The sequence below is a fragment of the Oncorhynchus mykiss genome, chromosome 27, assembly GCF_057628025.1.
Source record: "Oncorhynchus mykiss isolate SJ-2025 chromosome 27, ASM5762802v1, whole genome shotgun sequence".
Classification (NCBI taxonomy): domain Eukaryota; kingdom Metazoa; phylum Chordata; class Actinopteri; order Salmoniformes; family Salmonidae; genus Oncorhynchus; species Oncorhynchus mykiss.
The window spans coordinates 8,352,501-8,372,290 of NC_143048.1; the positions used below are offsets into that span (position 1 = coordinate 8,352,501).

Below are 19,790 nucleotides of genomic sequence, written 5' to 3' on the forward strand. Positions count from 1 at the left end.
TCATATACAATGAGAGCATACAAACAACTCCTGAGGAGTTGAGCCGAAACTACTCATATACAATGAGAGCATACAAACAACCCCTGAGGAGTTGAGCCGAAACTACCCATATACAATGAGAGCATACAAACAACTCCTGAGGAGTTGAGCCGAAACCACTCATATACAATGAGAGCATACAAACAACTCCTGAGGAGTTGAGCCGAAACTACTCATATACAATGAGAGCATACAAACAACTCCTGAGGAGTTGAGCCAAAACTACTAATATACAATGAGAGCATACAAACAACTCCTGAGGAGTTGAGCCAAAACTACTAATATACAATGAGAGCATACAAACAACCCCTGAGGAGTTGAGCCAAAACTACTAATATACAATGAGAGCATACAAACAACCCCTGAGGAGTTGAGCCAAAACTACTAATATACAATGAGAGCATACAAACAACCCCTGAGGAGTTGAGCCAAAACTACTAATATACAATGAGAGCATACAAACAACCCCTGAGGAGTTGAGCCAAAACTACTAATATACAATGAGAGCATACAAACAACCCCTGAGGAGTTGAGCCAAAACTACTAATATACAATGAGAGCATACAAACAACCCCTGAGGAGTTGAGCCAAAACTACTAATATACAATGAGAGCATACAAACAACCCCTGAGGAGTTGAGCCAAAACTACTCATATACAATGAGAGCATACAAACAACCCCTGAGGAGTTGAGCCAAAACTACTCATATACAATGAGAGCATACAAACAACTCCTGAGGAGTTGAGCCGAAACTACTAATATACAATGAGAGCATACAAACAACCCCTGAGGAGTTGAGCCAAAACTACTCATATACAATGAGAGCATACAAACAACCCCTGAGGAGTTGAGCCAAAACTACTCATATACAATGAGAGCATACAAACAACTCCTGAGGAGTTGAGCCGAAACTACTCATATACAATGAGAGCATACAAACAACCCCTGAGGAGTTGAGCCGAAACTACTCATATACAATGAGAGCATACAAACAACCCCTGAGGAGTTGAGCCGAAACTACCCATATACAATGAGAGCATACAAACAACCCCTGAGGAGTTGAGCCAAAACTACCCATATACAATGAGAGCATACAAACAACCCCTGAGGAGTTGAGCCGAAACTACCCATATACAATGAGAGCATACAAACAACTCCTGAGGAGTTGAGCCGAAACCACTCATATACAATGAGAGCATACAAACAACTCCTGAGGAGTTGAGCCGAAACCACTCATATACAATGAGAGCATACAAACAACTCCTGAGGAGTTGAGCCGAAACTACTCATATACAATGAGAGCATACAAACAACCCCTGAGGAGTTGAGCCGAAACTACCCATATACAATGAGAGCATACAAACAACTCCTGAGGAGTTGAGCCGAAACCACTCATATACAATGAGAGCATACAAACAACTCCTGAGGAGTTGAGCCGAAACTACTCATATACAATGAGAGCATACAAACAACTCCTGAGGAGTTGAGCCAAAACTACTAATATACAATGAGAGCATACAAACAACTCCTGAGGAGTTGAGCCAAAACTACTAATATACAATGAGAGCATACAAACAACCCCTGAGGAGTTGAGCCAAAACTACTAATATACAATGAGAGCATACAAACAACCCCTGAGGAGTTGAGCCAAAACTACTAATATACAATGAGAGCATACAAACAACCCCTGAGGAGTTGAGCCAAAACTACTAATATACAATGAGAGCATACAAACAACCCCTGAGGAGTTGAGCCAAAACTACTAATATACAATGAGAGCATACAAACAACCCCTGAGGAGTTGAGCCAAAACTACTAATATACAATGAGAGCATACAAACAACCCCTGAGGAGTTGAGCCAAAACTACTAATATACAATGAGAGCATACAAACAACCCCTGAGGAGTTGAGCCAAAACTACTCATATACAATGAGAGCATACAAACAACCCCTGAGGAGTTGAGCCAAAACTACTCATATACAATGAGAGCATACAAACAACTCCTGAGGAGTTGAGCCGAAACTACTCATATACAATGAGAGCATACAAACAACTCCTGAGGAGTTGAGCCAAAACTACTAATATACAATGAGAGCATACAAACAACCCCTGAGGAGTTGAGCCAAAACTACTCATATACAATGAGAGCATACAAACAACTCCTGAGGAGTTGAGCCGAAACTACTCATATACAATGAGAGCATACAAACAACCCCTGAGGAGTTGAGCCGAAACTACTCATATACAATGAGAGCATACAAACAACTCCTGAGGAGTTGAGCCAAAACTACTAATATACAATGAGAGCATACAAACAACTCCTGAGGAGTTGAGCCAAAACTACTAATATACAATGAGAGCATACAAACAACTCCTGAGGAGTTGAGCCGAAACTACTAATATACAATGAGAGCATACAAACAACTCCTGAGGAGTTGAGCCAAAACTACTAATATACAATGAGAGCATACAAACAACTCCTGAGGAGTTGAGCCGAAACTACTAATATACAATGAGAGCATACAAACAACCCCGGAGGAGTTGAGCCAAAACTACTAATATACAATGAGAGCATACAAACAACTCCTGAGGAGTTGAGCCAAAACTACTAATATACAATGAGAGCATACAAACAACCCCGGAGGAGTTGAGCCAAAACTACTAATATACAATGAGAGCATACAAACAACTCCTGAGGAGTTGAGCCAAAACTACTAATATACAATGAGAGCATACAAACAACTCCTGAGGAGTTGAGCCAAAACTACTAATATACAATGAGAGCATACAAACAACCCCTGAGGAGTTGAGCCAAAACTACTAATATACAATGAGAGCATACAAACAACCCCGGAGGAGTTGAGCCAAAACTACTAATATACAATGAGAGCATACAAACAACCCCTGAGGAGTTGAGCCGAAACTACCCATATACAATGAGAGCATACAAACAACCCCGGAGGAGTTGAGCCAAAACTACTAATATACAATGAGAGCATACAAACAACTCCTGAGGAGTTGAGCCGAAACTACTCATATACAATGAGAGCATACAAACAACCCCTGAGGCGTTGAGCCAAAACTACTAATATACAATGAGAGCATACAAACAACCCCGGAGGAGTTGAGCCAAAACTACTAATATACAATGAGAGCATACAAACAACCCCTGAGGAGTTGAGCCGAAACTACCCATATACAATGAGAGCATACAAACAACCCCGGAGGAGTTGAGCCAAAACTACTAATATACAATGAGAGCATACAAACAACTCCTGCGCAACAAAAAAAAGAAAAGCATATGGAAATAAAACATGATCAAATTGCCTGAGGCCATTGATCAAAATTAATTCTGGGAATTATACAACGACAACAAAAAACTCTTAACTTATTGCAAATTAAACACATAAATATCTTATTCACACCCCTGAGTCAAAACTCTGTAGAAGCCGATTGGCGGCGATTACAGTTGTGAGTGTTTATAAGTTAGTCTTTAAGATCATGGCACACCTGGATTGTACAATACTTGCCTATAATTATTTTTTAAATTCTTCAAGCTCTGCCAAGTTGGTTGTTGATCATTGCTAGACAGCCATTTCCAAGTCTTGCCATAGATCTTCAAACTGGTTTCGGTCAAAACTGTAACTAGGCCACTCAGGAACATTAAATGTCATCTTGGTAAGCAACTTCAGTTTAGATTTGGCCTCGTGTTTAAGGTTATTGTCCTGCTGAAAGACTCCCAGTGACTGTTGGAAAGCAGACTGAACCAGGATTTCCGCTATGATTTTGCCTGTGCTTATAGTTGTGTTCTGTTTCTTTTAATCCTAAAAAAACAATGACAAGCATACCCATAACATGATGCAGCCACCACCATGCTTGAAAATATGAAGAGTGGTACTAATTGATGTGTTGTGTTGGACTTACCCCAAACATAACTCTTTGTATTCAGGACAAAAAGTGTATTTCTTTGCCACATTTTTTTTGCAGTATTACTTAAGTGCCTAGTTGCAAACAGGATGTGTGTGTTAAAATATGTCTATTCTGTACAAGCTTCCTTCTTTTCACTTTGTCATGTAGGTTAGTGTTGTGGAGTAACTACAATTCTCAGTTATCTCATATCACAGCCATTGTCTTTGTAACTGTTTTCCCTAAGCGGTTTCCTTCCTTTCGGCAAGTGAATTGGAAGGATGCCTGTATGTTGTTGTAGTGGCTGGGTGTATTGATACACCATCCAAAGTGTAATTAATAACTTCACCATCCTCAAAGGGATATTCAGCGTCTTCTTTTTATTTTTTGTACACTTCTACCAATCAGTGTTCTTCTTTGCGAGGCATTGAACTTGTGGCTGAATCTTAGCTTGAAATTCATTACTCAATTGAGGGACCTTACAGATAATTGTGTATGCGGGGTACAGAGATGGAGTAGTCGTTCAAAAATCTTTTTCATTTAATCACCATTATTGTTGCACACAGAGTGAGTCCACGCAACGTATTATGTGATTTGTGTAGCACCATTTTACTCCTGAACTTTTTTAGGCTTGCCATAACAAAGAGGTTGAATACTTATTCATTTAAAAAATTTCAGCTTCTCAATTTGAATTCATTTGTCAATGTCTGAAATCAAACTTTTTCCGCTTTGAAATGATGGCTTATTGTGTGTGGGCCAGTGACACAAACTCTCGTTTGAATCCATTTTAAATGCAGGCTGTAACACAACAGAATGTGGACATAGTCAAGGGGTGTGAATACTTTCTGAAGGCACTGTAAATGACACACAGACTTGGTAGAGCCTGTTGTATGCTGACAACTTAGTTTTGTTGTCACCCACAGAACAAGGATTACAATAGAGCTTATCCCTTGTAGAGCAGTACCGCCAAAGATCGGCACCAACAGTAAACCTAGAAAATACTTCAATCGTGGTCTTTCAGAAGTAAGTCAGATCCCAGTGAAACAGCTACCAGTTTACCTAAAGTGGAACTACACTAAAGCACAGTACCAGCTATAATTACCGGGGCCTGGAGAGAAGCTCACTAGGGAGCTTGAGCCTGGCTACAAAGGCTCTTAGTGAAAAAAAATAGAAAAGCATTCTATGATATTAAATACAAATTCAGCAAAACAAATACCCTTATAAAAATGTGGTTAAAATGGTCAATTTCATTCTGACCCCGGTAATACTGTATGGTCGCGAAGTATGGGGACCCATCTCTCAACTTCGGCAAATGGGAAAAAGGCCCCATTGAGAAATTTCAGTTCAAGTTTTCTAAAGTATTTCCGGTGTCCACCGAAATACTCAAAAGAGCGCCTGTAGGTCAGAACTGTGACTTTTCCCTCTACACATTCAAGTGCAGAAAAGAGCATTTACATTCTGTCAGAAACATACAGACTGAGAGACTTGAGTCTAGGAATTGACAGAAGAAGACACCTTACATCTTGGCTTCTAAAGAGATCTGAGAATATGTAGGTATTGTGATTTACAGGAAGTACAAACTGAGATTCACTTCCTGTGTTCCTTCCTAAAATATGACAACATAAGGGAAACATATTTCCCAGTTTTTGAAAAATAGATACCACACTTTAGACAGATTCCTGATGTACATAAACTCCCCATTCTGCAACAGTCAACTAAGCTGGCAGCTAAATGTGTCACCATGTGCCACAACCACAGAGAAATGGGACAGACTTTGCGGTTCTAAGTGTTTTGTTTCATTGTGTTATGTTTTTGTTCTTTTTTGATTTGATAAATGATTGGATTCTTTTTTAAATAATTGAACTCAATGTAAATACGTACAACACCTCATGTATACACTCTAAATACACATGAAATGATACATAAAAAAACATGTCATACACTAATCCACACACTCCTACATGTACACACACACCCATACAATACCATGTGCACAAATCAGAATGTGTGTGTGTGTGTGTGTGCTTGCAGATGTATGTGTGCACACACTCACAAACACACACACACACACACACACACACACACACACACACACACACACACACACACACACACACACACACACACACACACACACACACACACACACACAACTGACACCTGCAAGCACGTCTGCATTCCATAGATGATCTCATTGTATCTCATTGTTCCTAATCAATGTTGATGCATGCACGCACTGCATAGTCTCATTGTATTGATATACACTGAGTGCACAAAACAATAGGAACATTTCCATGACATAGACTGACCAAGTGAATTCAGGTGAACGCTATGAACCTTTATTGATGTCCCCTGTTAAATCCACTTCAATAAGAGTAGATGAAGGGGAGGAGACAGGTTAAAGAAGGATTTTTAAGCCTTGAGACAATTGAGACATGGATTGTGTATGTGTGACACACAGAGTGTTGGGCAAGACTAAAGATTTAAGTGCCTTTGAAGGGGGTATGGTAGTACAGTAGGTGCCAGGCGCACCGGTTTGAGTGTGCCAAGAACTGCAACGCTACAGTTTCCCATGTGTGTCAAGAATGGTCCACCACCCAAAGTACTTCCAGCCAACTTGACACAACTGTAAGAAGTATTGGAATCAGCATGGGCCAGCATCCCTGTGGAACGCTTTTGACCACCTTGTAGGGCTTATCTGAATCTGAAAAAGAGAGAGAGAGAGAGAGAGAGAGAGAGAGAGAGAGAGAGAGAGAGAGAGAGAGAGAGAGAGAACAAGACAGAGAGAGAGAGAGAGAGAGCGAGAGAGAGAACCACCATATCCTTTCAGCTTTATCCAATTACCTATAATAGTAGTCGAAGACTTCAGAATGGGGATCTAGTCAGCTATGGAGGGCAGAGGTTCTATTGCCTTCCACTGCCATGTGACTCAGTCAGTTCAGCATTGATGATCTGCCCTCCCCCATGCTCAGTGGGGCAGAGAGTCACCTCGCCCTAATTCCGTGGGTGTGAAGTGAACTGGTGTTATAGTCTATAGCAGTACAACCATCTGCTAAACCAACACCAGCATGTCCCTGTATGTGCACAAAGCCATGGTATGGAGATTTGAATCATTAGAGGACATACAAGGCCTGACAGCTAATACATATGTTAATGAAATACACACACATAGGCAGGCAGGCACACACACATCCATCCATCTCTCCATCCATCACTCACACAGACGACTGGGTCTCACCACTCACACTGAGGGTATCCGTGACAAGGGAGAGGGGAATCCGACAGCAAGCTTTATCGATTCAGCCCCCCCTCCCCCCTCCCTCGGGCCCTGTTCACACACATACAAAACGCAGCTGCACTGGATCAATGAGTGCTCCCGTGTGAAGGACAGAGCCACACGCACACAAACGTAGACACACACACAACAACATTGAGAGAGGTGAAAGGGGAGTATCAGAAGGTGGTGAGAGCTGGAGCGAGGCGAGCGACCTGTGTGTCATCTGACCTGAGCAGTCTTCTCTGACACCCCTTCATTTATTACTGGACCGCAGAGCGACCTTTAGCACTATAGGCATCTACACACAGTGCAACACACACACACACACACACACACACACACACACACACACACACACACATATATCCACATTCTGTAACAGCATGTTAGCAGTTATAACACAGACGCAAATAGAAACCTAGATATTTTAATATTGCAGGAAAATTGACAGCACATCCCTACAAATGTAGGACAAAGATAGTGACATAGGCAGAATATAAAGACAGTTTGTGTGTCATGGCTTGTTTTCTATGGTCTGAATGTGATCAATGGGTAAACAGGTCCACTCCATCAATCCAATGAGTTACAATGAGGCAATTGAATTGCAGCCTCTTCACACACACACACACACACACACGCACACGCACACACACACACGTGGGTGCGCAGGCACACACTCAGACACACACGCTCACACCCACAAGCTCACACCCACGCAAACACACACATTCGTCAGCTCTAATGTCTGATTTATCCCCCTCACACTGCTATTAAAAACGGCAATGAGTGACGAGCCACAGATCACCCCATGAGAGGCCATTTCATGAGACTCCATTTTGAATCATTTGACACTTTGGTCCAGGTAAAATGGGACACGGCACTAAAACCACAAAACAGATTAGTGCTGATAAACAGAACTCCAAGCGACCTCAACAGGGGTCTGAGGGTCTAACCAGCAATATCGGAAAAAAAACAGGGTGTGATATTCATTTAAATCAGGAGCCCAAAATCAACATTCAAAAACCATTATGCTCACACACAACAATCCAGTGGGTGGTACAGTCCAGAGTCTGTTCGCTGTGACTTTTTATGGAATGCGTTTTTATTTCCCTGCGTGAATGTGTTTGCAAATGAATGTTCATCCCACAGTCAATGTACAGAAATAACAGTTGTTTAACACTTTCATCCTTTGGGCCAAAATCTGACATGTTTGTCATGTTCATTCTCATGTAATCAACCAATCAATCAGCCAATCAATTAAGCAATCAGCCAATCAACTAAGCAATCAGCCAATCAACTAAGCATATCAGCCAATCAACTAAGCAATCCCATTCACATGCATTGGTGATTGGTTGTGAAGTTTCTTTTCAAAGTGCGAATGTGTTTGTTGATGGATGTCTATCCCGCGTTGGAAATAACAGTTGTACTTTTTTGGGGCCCAAAAATATTGCCATCTTCATGCTCATATAACCAATCAACCAACCAGCCAACCAGACAGCCCATTTTCTCCATTTCCATTAATTCAGGTCTAAATCTGAGATGCTCCTACCTGGCACCATGGAGACAGTGTCTTTCTCCCAGGACACCACGCTGACGTACTCCTGCACTGCCGAGGGGATGAGGCACTTGAACACGGCCACGTTGCCCCGCATGGACCGCTGGTCTGCCACCCGAACCGTATAGGGCTCCCTGAACACTGGAGACGCGAGACAGAGGAGAGGGGTGGTTAGAGTGGAACAAAGTTGGTTATTCTGATCTAAAGCTAATGCATTAGTCCGGAAAGCTAACACAAGCCTTTCGGTTAAAGTTAAGGTTGCTTATCATACAAGCCACATGCAAGACATGGCCTAGCTTGTGCCCCACATTATTACTCGATGTAAAACAAGGACCTCTTTTACTGATATACAAGAGCTGACATTGTTCCTGGCCTATAATTCACCGAGAGGCGCTAAGAGTAGCCCACATGTAAACTTGGTTGGTGGACTGTTAAACAACATCAAGTCAATGTCGTTTTCGCTTTAATCCTGCAATGGAGAAACTGATTGTAAAAATAAGTGACACCCAGTTGCGTTGAGACGGAGCTGGTGCGAATGGCGATTACCCTTTTAAAGAAAGACCTAGGCAATTCTAAGAGACGGCGCGGGAATGACTGGGTGCGGGCAGTCACGAAAAGGGGTGCCCTTTGCACCTGACGCACAGGAACCTGGACATTGCACAGATATATATATATATATATATATATATACAAATGAGAAATGGCAACACTAAGGGTACATTGTGGATTGGATTGAAATTGGCCTACAGTTTACGGCAACATGACAAGACGATAGCAGAGCTGGTGTGAATGAAATGTAATTGTATATTAATTTCTAGCGTAATAACAGTGTAATCTCAAAAAATGTATTAGCTACTAACACAAGACAAAAGCATGGGCGTTTGGCATTTCCAACATGTCGATGCAAATGGGATTACAATGTCGACAAAAATCAGCTGGAAAACAACGTGGCGAGGGGACTCCGTGGCACCGCAATCTAATCACAGCTAATTCTATGAGGCTTCTCTCATACCAATCAGGGAAATAATTGTTTAACCACGTGAAGTCGACAGCACACACACACACTCACACACGCGTACACACGTACTCACGCACACACACACCTTGACTGCATGTGCTCTTTCTCTACAAGTTCTCTAGCGATACAATTAATGCCTAGCCTGGAGGTGAATTTCCTTGGTCATTAATAATGCTTAATGCCAGCCGCCAGTGTCACCCACTGAAACCAGAGCCAATGTCCTTGTCAGAATACTGAAGTCGTTAACCTTAACGTTGTGGTGTGGGCCTACCCCAAACGTAATGTAACCACAAGACACGCTTCGAGCAACCCTAGCCAAGCCCTATAACTATTTGGCCTTTGCACTCAGTGGCCTAATATATTATGGAGACTAATTTTGTAAGAAATCGAAAAAAGGCCAAACAATTCCAATCAGGTCTTCCTTCCAGTTCTTCATTTAAATGCTCCCTTTTATTATCACAGCCGACCATCTCTGGATCAATGGGCTGAATCGATTAAGTAGCCCCTTTCGCAGCCTAGCCAATACGTTCAATCATTTATTTACCCCTTGACTGACCCTGTGTCTCATCACGCAGAGCTAAATTGCCCCATGACCATTGAACCTCTATGAGACTGTTTGAAGCCACAACAACTGACAGCAAACATCACTGATTCTTTTCACTTACATACTCGATAAAGGCTTAAACCAGAAGTAGACTAACAATTGTGACAGCATTGTAATATTACACGTTCCAGTTTCGAGGCGAGAGGTGCAGAAAATGCCACATTTGTTTCATTAAGCCCTTGCAAGTGCATGCAAATGGTAGCCCAGTGTTAATGCATAAATTGCACTCTCCTCGCATGCACACCGTCATTAGGACGTTACTGATGCCTGACTATATCCACCCCGTTGCCTAGGAACGGGCTAAAACATGGCTCTGGCGCTCTCTCCGCGCACTGGGAGGAGAGGCCTGTATCACCGCTGCCTAAATAATTAACTACAGGGAAATCAAATACACTATTTACTTATTTATGAAGCAGCATAAAGAGAGAAGAAAATAACGAAACGTAGGGACAACTGAATGGATGTACTGTATTGTGCACGTTAATGAATGAACGGGAGTAAACAACACCTTGCTAGCAGGTTCCATCTGTGGCAAAAGATCTACAAAGCCAGAGATACAAAGGAGGGGCGGCCAGGCCGGGGTGCGTACCGGGCAGCAGTGGACCTGCTCTCCCAGTCCATTGTGCTCAGTCTTAACTCTGTGTGTTTGTGTTGGTAGAAAGGGGAGCTGAGGTGAGCTCACGGAACAGCTGATCCCAGTTCACTCTAGATCTACCCTGTTTTGTGTAACCCTATTGCCATGTGATGAAGGGGTAGGACATAGCCATCGGCCTAGCATTGATTACACGATGTCCCCCTGAAATAGTCATGTGACCTTGACAAAGGTCACAGAGACCATCAGAGTGGAATGGCAAAAAAATGTATTTCTGGGACTTGCATATGTTTTTCTTGTTTTTACGGAGTATACCCTCTCTGGTCCAATGTTGAGAGACCGGAAATTGACGCTTACTCAGACTGTCAGGCAAAAATAAATAAAAAGTTATCCAATAGTCTCCCACGCCATCAGTCGTCTGTGCAGTGTGCGTTTGCGTGTGTGTTGTGCGTGCGTGTTGCGTGCATGCATGTGTGTGGGAGAGGACAGCAGGCATTTGACAGGTGTGAGGAGCGCTGAGCAGGCAGCCAGAGCCCAAATGAGATGCGCTCCATCATCACTTGATCTCAATGAGCACACAGGCAGGAAGTCCTCATTACCAGAGCTTGAATAAGAATAGGCTCCAAACTGCAGGCAGGCAGTGGGACCAGACAAGGTCTGCCTGCAAAGCACTCCAACATGATTGACTGCTCTACAGCAGCGGCTATGTCCCAATTCTGTTGACTGACTTTGTTTTTCTCCTTTCTTTTCGGGTCTTTGTCTCTACTGTGGAATGGCTTGCATTATCTTGTCTCTCTCCCCTGATGGCCACTGAGAGGTGGAAGGATAAGCTAGGTCTCAAGTGTGATGCTCACACCGGTAATTCATTCAGACTGTGTTTCGAGAGGTCAGAAACTCTGTCTGGGTCCAATATTTACTTAGTAGAGCATCACATCCAATAGCTAGATTTCCATCCAATTCGTGACAGATTTCCATGTGAATATTCTAAAATCTGCATAAATAAAACATACACCAGAGATGTGTTTAGATCAAATTGACCTGTTGTGGATAAAAGTCTGTGCGTGGTGACATAGTGCACATAAAAATACGTTTTGCGGTTAAATTCCCAGGTACCGAAAAATACAATACAAGTTAAATGGTCCTTTAACAGTCAATCTAATTGACATAATGAAAAAATCCTCATCAAAATCCGACAGTTTAGAGAGCTAAACTCAAAAAAAGAAATGTCCTCTCACTGTCAACTGCGTTTATTTGTGTAAATATTTGTATGAACATAACAAGATTCAACAACTGAGACATAAACTGAACAAGTTCCACAGACGTGACTAACAGAAATTTAAAAATGTGTCCCTGAACAAAGGGGGGTCAAAATCAAAGGTAACCGTCAGTATCTGGTGTGGCCACCAGCTGCATTAAGTACTGCAGTGCATCTCCTCCTCATGGACAACACCGGATTTGCCAGTTCTGCTGTGAGATCTTACCGCACTCTTCCACTAAGGCACCTGCACGTTCGCGGACATTTCTGGGGGGAACGGCCCTAACCGTCACACTCCCATCCAACAGGTCCTAGTGGTGCTCAGTGGGATTGAGATCCGGGATCTTCGCTGGTCATGGGAGAACACTGACATTCCTGTCTTGCAGGAAATCACGCACAAAACAAGCAGTATGGCTGGTGGCATTGTCATGCTGGAGGGTCATGTCAGGATGAGCCTGCAGGAAGGGTACCACATGAGGGAGAAGGATGTCTTCCCTGTAACACATAGCGCCCCAGACCATGACGGACCCTCCACCTCCAAATAGAACCCGCTCCAGAGTACAGGCCTCGGTGTAACGCTCATTCCTTCGATGATAAACGCGAATCCGACCATCACCCCTGGTGAGACAAAACCACGACTTGTCAGTGAAGAGCACTTTTTTTCAGTCCTATCTGGTCCAGCGACTGTGGGTTTGTACCCATAGGCGACATTGTTGCCGGCGATGTCTGGTGAGGACCTGCCTTACAACAGGCTTACAAGCCCTCAGTTCAGCCTCCTTACAGCATGCCTAAGGCACGTTCACGCAGATGAGCAGGGACCCTGGGTATCTTTCTTTTGGTGTTTTTCAGAGTCAGTAGAAAGGCCTCTTTAGTGTCCTAAGTTTTCATAACTGTGACCTTAATTGCCTACCGTCTGTAAGCTGTTAGTGTCTTAAAACCTCTTTGGGATTGGGGGCAGCATTTTCACTTTTGGATAAATAGTGTGCCCAATTTCAACTTCCTGCTACTCATGCCAAGAATATAAGACATGCATATTATAGTATATTATGTGTGATTTAATGAAAGTTTGATGTTTATATAATTTTATTTGCATTTTCCCTGGCTTTTGGCCAAGTGAGACACAACTGTCCTCCTATTTTATTTTTATTTATTTTACCTTTATTTAACCAGGCAAGTCAGTTAAGAACAAATTCTTATTTTCAATGACGGCCTAGGAACAGTGCCTGAACTGCCTGTTCAGGGGGAGAACGACAGATTTGTACCATGTCAGCTCGGGGGTTTGAACTTGCAACCTTCCGGTTACTAGTCCAACGCTCTAACCACTAGGCTACCCTGCCGCCCCTATCCTAAAGAGGAATTATTAACTACCGTTCCACAGGTGCATGTTCATTAATTGTTCATGGTTCATTGAACAAGCATGGGAAACAATGTTTAAAAACTTCTTGGTGACAGGTGGGCAGTATTGAGTAGCTTGGATGAATACGGTGCCCAGAGTAAACTGTCTGCTACTCTGTCCCAGATGCTAAAATATGCATATTATTAGTAGTATTGGATAGAAAACACTCTGAAGTTTCTAAAACTGTTTGAATGATGTCTGTGAGTATAACATAACTAATATGGCAGGCGAAAACCTGAGAAAATCCAAACAGGAAGTGGGAAATCTGAGGCTTGTAGTTTTTTAACTCAGCCCCTATTGTAGATACAGTGGGATATTGGTTATGTTGCACGTCCTAAGGCTTCCACTAGATGTCAACAGTCTTTAAAACGTTGTTTGAGGCTTCTACTGTGAAGTGGGACCGAATGAGAGAGGAATGAGTCAGGTGTCTGGCAGATTGCCACAGGCTCTGTGGTGCGGTCAAGAGAGAGTTAGCTCTCGTTCCATTGCTTTTCTACAGACATAGGAATTCTCCGGTTGGAAAATTATTGAAGATTTATGATAGAAACATCCTAAATATTGATTCTATACTTAGTTTGACAAGTTCCTGCGGGCTGTAACGGAAATTTTTGAACTTTTCGTCCTACGTTCGGCTGGAATTGAACGTGCTTTTAGATTTGTTTACCAAACACACTAACAAAAGAAGCTATTTTGACATAACTGATGGACATTATCGAACAAAACAAACATGTGTTGTGGAACTGCGTGTAACGGTCGTCGTTGCATGAAGGATTGGACCAGAGCGCAGTGTGGTAAGTGTTCATGATTTTTATTAACACTGAACACTAGAACAAAATAACAAAGAGAGAAACGAAACCGAAACAGTCCTGTCAGGTGCAGAACACTAGAACACTAATACCCACAAAACACAGGTGGGAAAAAGCTGCCTAAGTATGATTCTCAATCAGAGACAACGATAGACAGCTGCCTCTGATTGAGAACCACACCCGGCCAAAACAAAGAAATACAAAACATAGAAATAAAGAAACTAGAATGCCCACCCTAGTCACACCCTGGCCTAACCAAAATAGAGAATAAAAACCTTTCTATGGCCAGGGCGTGACACTGCCATTCCTGGGAGTGCATTCTGATGAAGATCATCAAATGTAAGTGAACATTTATAATGCTATTTATGACTAATGTTGACTACCCAACATGGCGGATATCTTTTTGGCTGCTTTGATGTCTTAACGCTGTACTCAGATTATTGCATGGTTTGCTTTTTCCGTAAGGTTTTTTGAAATCTGACACAGTGGTTGCATTAAGGAGAAGTATATCTCTAATTCCATGTATAACACTTGTATTTTCATCAACATTTATGATGAGTATTTCTGTAAATAGATGTGGCTCTCTGCACAATCACGGCATGTTTTAGAACTACTGAACGTAATGCGCCAATGTAAAATGAAATGTTTTGATATAAATATGCACTTTATTGAACAAAACATACATGTATTGTGTAACATGAAGTCCTATGAGTGTCATCTGATGAAGATCATCAAATGTTAGTGATTCATTTTATCTATATTTGTGCTTTTTGTGATTCCTCTCTTTGGCTGCAAAAATGGCTGTGTTTTTCTGTGAGTTGGTGGTGACCTAACATAATCATTGTGGTGCTTTCGCTGTAAAGCATTTTTGAAATCGGACACTGTGGCTGGATTAACGAGCATTTTATCTTTAAAATTGTGTATATTACTTGTATACTTGAGGAATGTTAATTATGAGATTTTTGTTGTTTTGAATTTGGCGCCCTGCACTTTCACTGGCTGTTGGCGAGGTGGGACGCTACCGTCCCACATATCCCAGGGAGGTTTTAAACCCTTTACAATGAAGATATGTGAGGTTATTTGGATTTTTACGAATGATCTTTGAAAGACAGGGTCCTGAAAAAGGGACGTTTCTTTTATTGCTGAGTTTATATCCCCCCACTAGAATCCCCAAACCTGGGTCTCTGTGCTGAACCCCTAAAACAATACAGAAATACACTATGGAAAAATAAGGAGCAGCAAGTCAGAAATGAGCTCAATGTACTGTAATTGAAGAATCCCGACTAGCCACTTCTGGGAAAATTGGAAAACACTTAACAAACAACAACACAAATAATGATCTATCCAAAATGGAGATGTATGGGTAAATCACTTCTCCAATCTTTTTGGCTCTATAACAAAGAACAAACAGTAAAAACATATACAGTGGCTTGCAAAAGCACCCCCTCTGCATTTTTCCTATTTTGTTGCCTTACAACATGGAATTAAAATGCAATTTTTGGGGGGTTTGTATCATTTGATTTACAGAACATGCCACAACATGGGTTCCGCTGGTGTACAGCAATCTTTAAGTCATACCACAGATTCTCAATTGGATTGAGTTCTGGGCTATGACTAGGCCATTCAAAGATGTTTAAATGTTTCCCCTTAAACCACTTGAGTGTTGCTTTAGCAGTATGCTTAGGGTCATTGTCCTCCTGGAAGGTGAACCTCCGTCCCAGCCTCAAATCTCTGGAAGACTGAAATAGGTCTCCCTCAAGATTTTCCCTGTATTTAGTGCCATCCATCATTCCTTCAATTCTGACCAGTTTCCCAGTCCCTACCAATGAAAAACATCCCCACTGCTGCCACCACCATGCTTCATTGTGGGGATGGTGTTCTCGGGGTGATGAGAGGTGTTGGGTTTGAACCAGACATAGCGTTTTCCTTCATGGCCAAAAGTTTTTTTTTTGTCTCATCTGACCAGAGTACCTTCTTCCATATGTTTGGGGAGTCTCCCAAATGACTTTGGCGAACACCAAATGTGTTTGCAAATTTTTTCTTTAAAACCTGTTAGGCCTAGGCAGAATAATGCCCCCTTTGGAGGAATTGCGTGCCCATAGTAAACTGAAAAAAATCTGTCTAAAATTGCTAATATATGCATATAATAATTATTATTGGATAGAAAACACTCTAAAGCTTCTAAAACCGTTGGAATTATGTCTGTAAGTATAGCAGAACTCACAGGGCAGGCATTCTTCCAAACTAGTTTTGGGATCATGAAAGTTGGGGCAACTTTGACGTGATCGCCCCCACCCTTCCCAACCAGCTATGGATCTGGGGACACTTTCTATGTCTTCCACTAGATGTCCTCATTCAGTAGAGCGTTTAATCGTTCAAATCCCGCGAGTTTTGGCACTATGGGAGTGAATTGAGTGAGTGTCGCGAGAAAATACCTGTGCGTTAGGGCGCGAATTGGTCCCATCCATTCCTTTGTTCCAGCTCTCGGGAGGAGAAGTAACAATGACCGGTTGAATTGAGAATTGTTTTGTATGTTTAGGACATCCTAAAGCTTGATTCTGCACTTAGTTTGACCTGTTTAGTCGACATGTAATATGTAATTTTGAAGTTTTGATGCGCAACGTTTCGGGACCAGAGGAAATTTTGGGTGCATTTCAGCTGACATTGCTAGCAGATGCTAATACAAAGACACAAGACTTGAAACCAAACAATGTTTTGGGTAAGTATGAACCCTTCCAGTACATTCTGAACGAAGACCATCAAAGGTAAGGGAATATTTCTGTTGTAAATTTGGGTTTCTGTTGACTCCAACATAGCGGAGAAATATTGCTTATGTCTGAGCGCCGTCTCAGATGATTGAATAGTGAGCAATTTCTGTAACGTTAAAAAGAAATGTGACAAAGCGATTGCATTAAGAAGCAGTGTATCTTTCTAACTATATGTAGAACATGTATATTTAGTCAAAGTTTATGATGTCTATTTATGTTATCGTGCGGCGCTATCTATAAGTAATTTTTTTTATTTCACCTCACCAATTTGGACTATTTTGTGTATGTCCATTAAATTAAATCCAAATAAAAATCAATTTAAAATACAGGTTGTAATGCAACAAAATAAGAAAAAAACAAGGGGTTGAAAACTTTTGCAAGGCACTGTAAATGATCAAATACAAATTTTAGAATCAACTATTAAAGACTACCATATCCCACTGGATTCTCCAATTACCTTGAATGAACTACAGGACAAGATAAAAACCCTGCAACCCAAAAATTCCTGTGGTGTTGATGGTATCCTCAATGAAATTATAAAATATACAGACAACAAATTCCAATTGGCTATACTAAAACTCTTTAACATCATCCTTAGCTCTGGCATCTTCCCCAATATTTGGAACCAAGGATTGATCACCCCAATCCACAAAAGTGGAGACAAATTTGACCCCAATAACTACCGTGGGATATGCGTCAACAGTAACGTTTGAGAAAATCCTCTACATTATCATTAACAGTGGACTCGTACATTTCCTCAGTGAAAATAATGTCCTGAGCAAATGTCAAATTGGCTTTTTAACAAATGACCGTACGACAGACCACGTATTCACCCTGCACACTCTAATTTGCAAACAAACATTGGCAAAGTCTTCTCATGCTTTGTTGATTTCCAAAAAATATTTTGACTCAATTTGGCATTAGGGACTGCTATACAAATGAATGGAAAGTAATGTTGGGGGAAAAACATACGACATTATAAAATCCATGTACACAAACTACAAGTGTGCTGTTAAAATTGGCAAAAAACACAAACTTTTCTTCCCACAGGGCCGTGGGACGAATTCGGGGGGGGGGGGGGGGGCACGAGAACAGTCTGCAGCACTCGGCCTCACCCATCTAGAATCTGAAGTCAAATGTCTACTGTTTACTGATGATCTGGTGCTTCCGTCACCAACCAAGAAGGGCCTACAGCAGCATCTAGATATTCTGCACAGATTCTGCCAGACCTGGGCCCTGACAGTAAATCTCAGTAAGACCAAAATAATGGTGTTTCAAAAAAGGTCCAGTCGCCAGAACCACAAATACAAATTCCATCTAGACACTGTTGCCCTAGAGCAAAGAAAAACTATACATACCTTGGTCTAAACATCAGCGCCACAGGTAACTTCCACAAAGCTGTGAACGATCTGAGAGACAAGGCAAGAAGGGCATTCTAACCCATTGCCCTTTATGGTAATAAGAATTCACAAAATGGGACAAACACCAAATTGAGACTCTGCATGCAGAATTCTGCAAAATATCCTCAATGTACAACATAAAACACGTGTGTGGCCTCCACGTGCCTGTATGACCTCTCTACAATGCCTGGGCATGCTTCTGATGAGGTGGCGGATGGTCTCCTGAGGGATCTCCTCCCAGACCTGGAGTAAAGCATCCGCCAACTCCTGGACAGTCTGTGGTGCATGATGTCCCAAATGTGCTCAATTGGATTCAGGTCTGGGGAACGGACGGGCCAGTCCATAGCATCAATGCCTTCCTCTTGCAGAAACTGCTGACACACTCCAGACACATGAGGTCTAGCATTGTCTTGCATTAGGAGGAACCCAGGGCCAACCGCACCAGCATATGGTCTCACAAGGGGTCTGAGGATCTCATCTCGGTACCTAATGGCAGTCAGGCTACCTCTGGCGAGCACATGGAGGGCTGCGTGGCCCCCCAAAGAAATGCCACTCCACACCATGACTGACCCACCGCCAAACCGATCATGCTGGAGGATGTTGCAAGCAGCAGAACGTTCTCCACGGCGTCTCCAGACTCTGTCACATCTGTCACGTGCTCAGTGTGAACCTGCTTTCATCTGTGAAGAGCACAGGGTGCCAGTGGCGAATTTGTCACTCTTGGTGTTCTCTGGCAAATGCCAAACGTCCTGCACGGTGTTGGGCTGTAAGCACAACCCCCACCTGTGGACGTCGGGCCCCCATACCACCCTAATGGAGTCTGTTTCTGACCATTTGAGCAGACACATGCACATTTGTGGCCTGCTGGAGGTCATTTTGCAGGGCTCTGGCAGTGCTCCTCCTGCTCCTCCTTGCACAAAGGCGGAGGTAGCGGTCCTGCTGCTGGGTTGTTGCCCTCCTACGGCCTCCTCCACGTCTCCTGATGTACTGGCCTGTCTCCTGGTAGCGCCTCCATGCTCTGGACACTACGCTGACAGACACAGCACACCTTCTTGCCACATCTCGCATTGATGTGCCATCCTGGATGAGCTGCACTACCTGAGCCACATGTGTGGGTGGTAGACTCCGTTTCATGCTACCACTAGAGTGAAAGCACCACCAGCATTCAAAAG

The 19,790-nt window shown here is 42.5% G+C and overlaps 1 protein-coding gene across 4 annotated transcripts in view; it reads right to left on the reverse strand.

Annotated features, from left to right (window-relative positions):
* The window catches only part of LOC110507059 (cell adhesion molecule DSCAML1), a 156,840-nt gene that overhangs the window by 119,600 nt on the left and 17,450 nt on the right, over positions 1 to 19,790 (reverse strand). For all 4 annotated transcript variants that reach the window (XM_036964925.2, XM_036964924.2, XM_036964923.2 and 1 more), the window contains exon 3: positions 8,774 to 8,920. In XM_036964925.2, the coding sequence (XP_036820820.2) occupies positions 8,774 to 8,920 (147 nt within the window). The remainder of the gene's footprint in view (positions 1 to 8,773; positions 8,921 to 19,790) is intronic.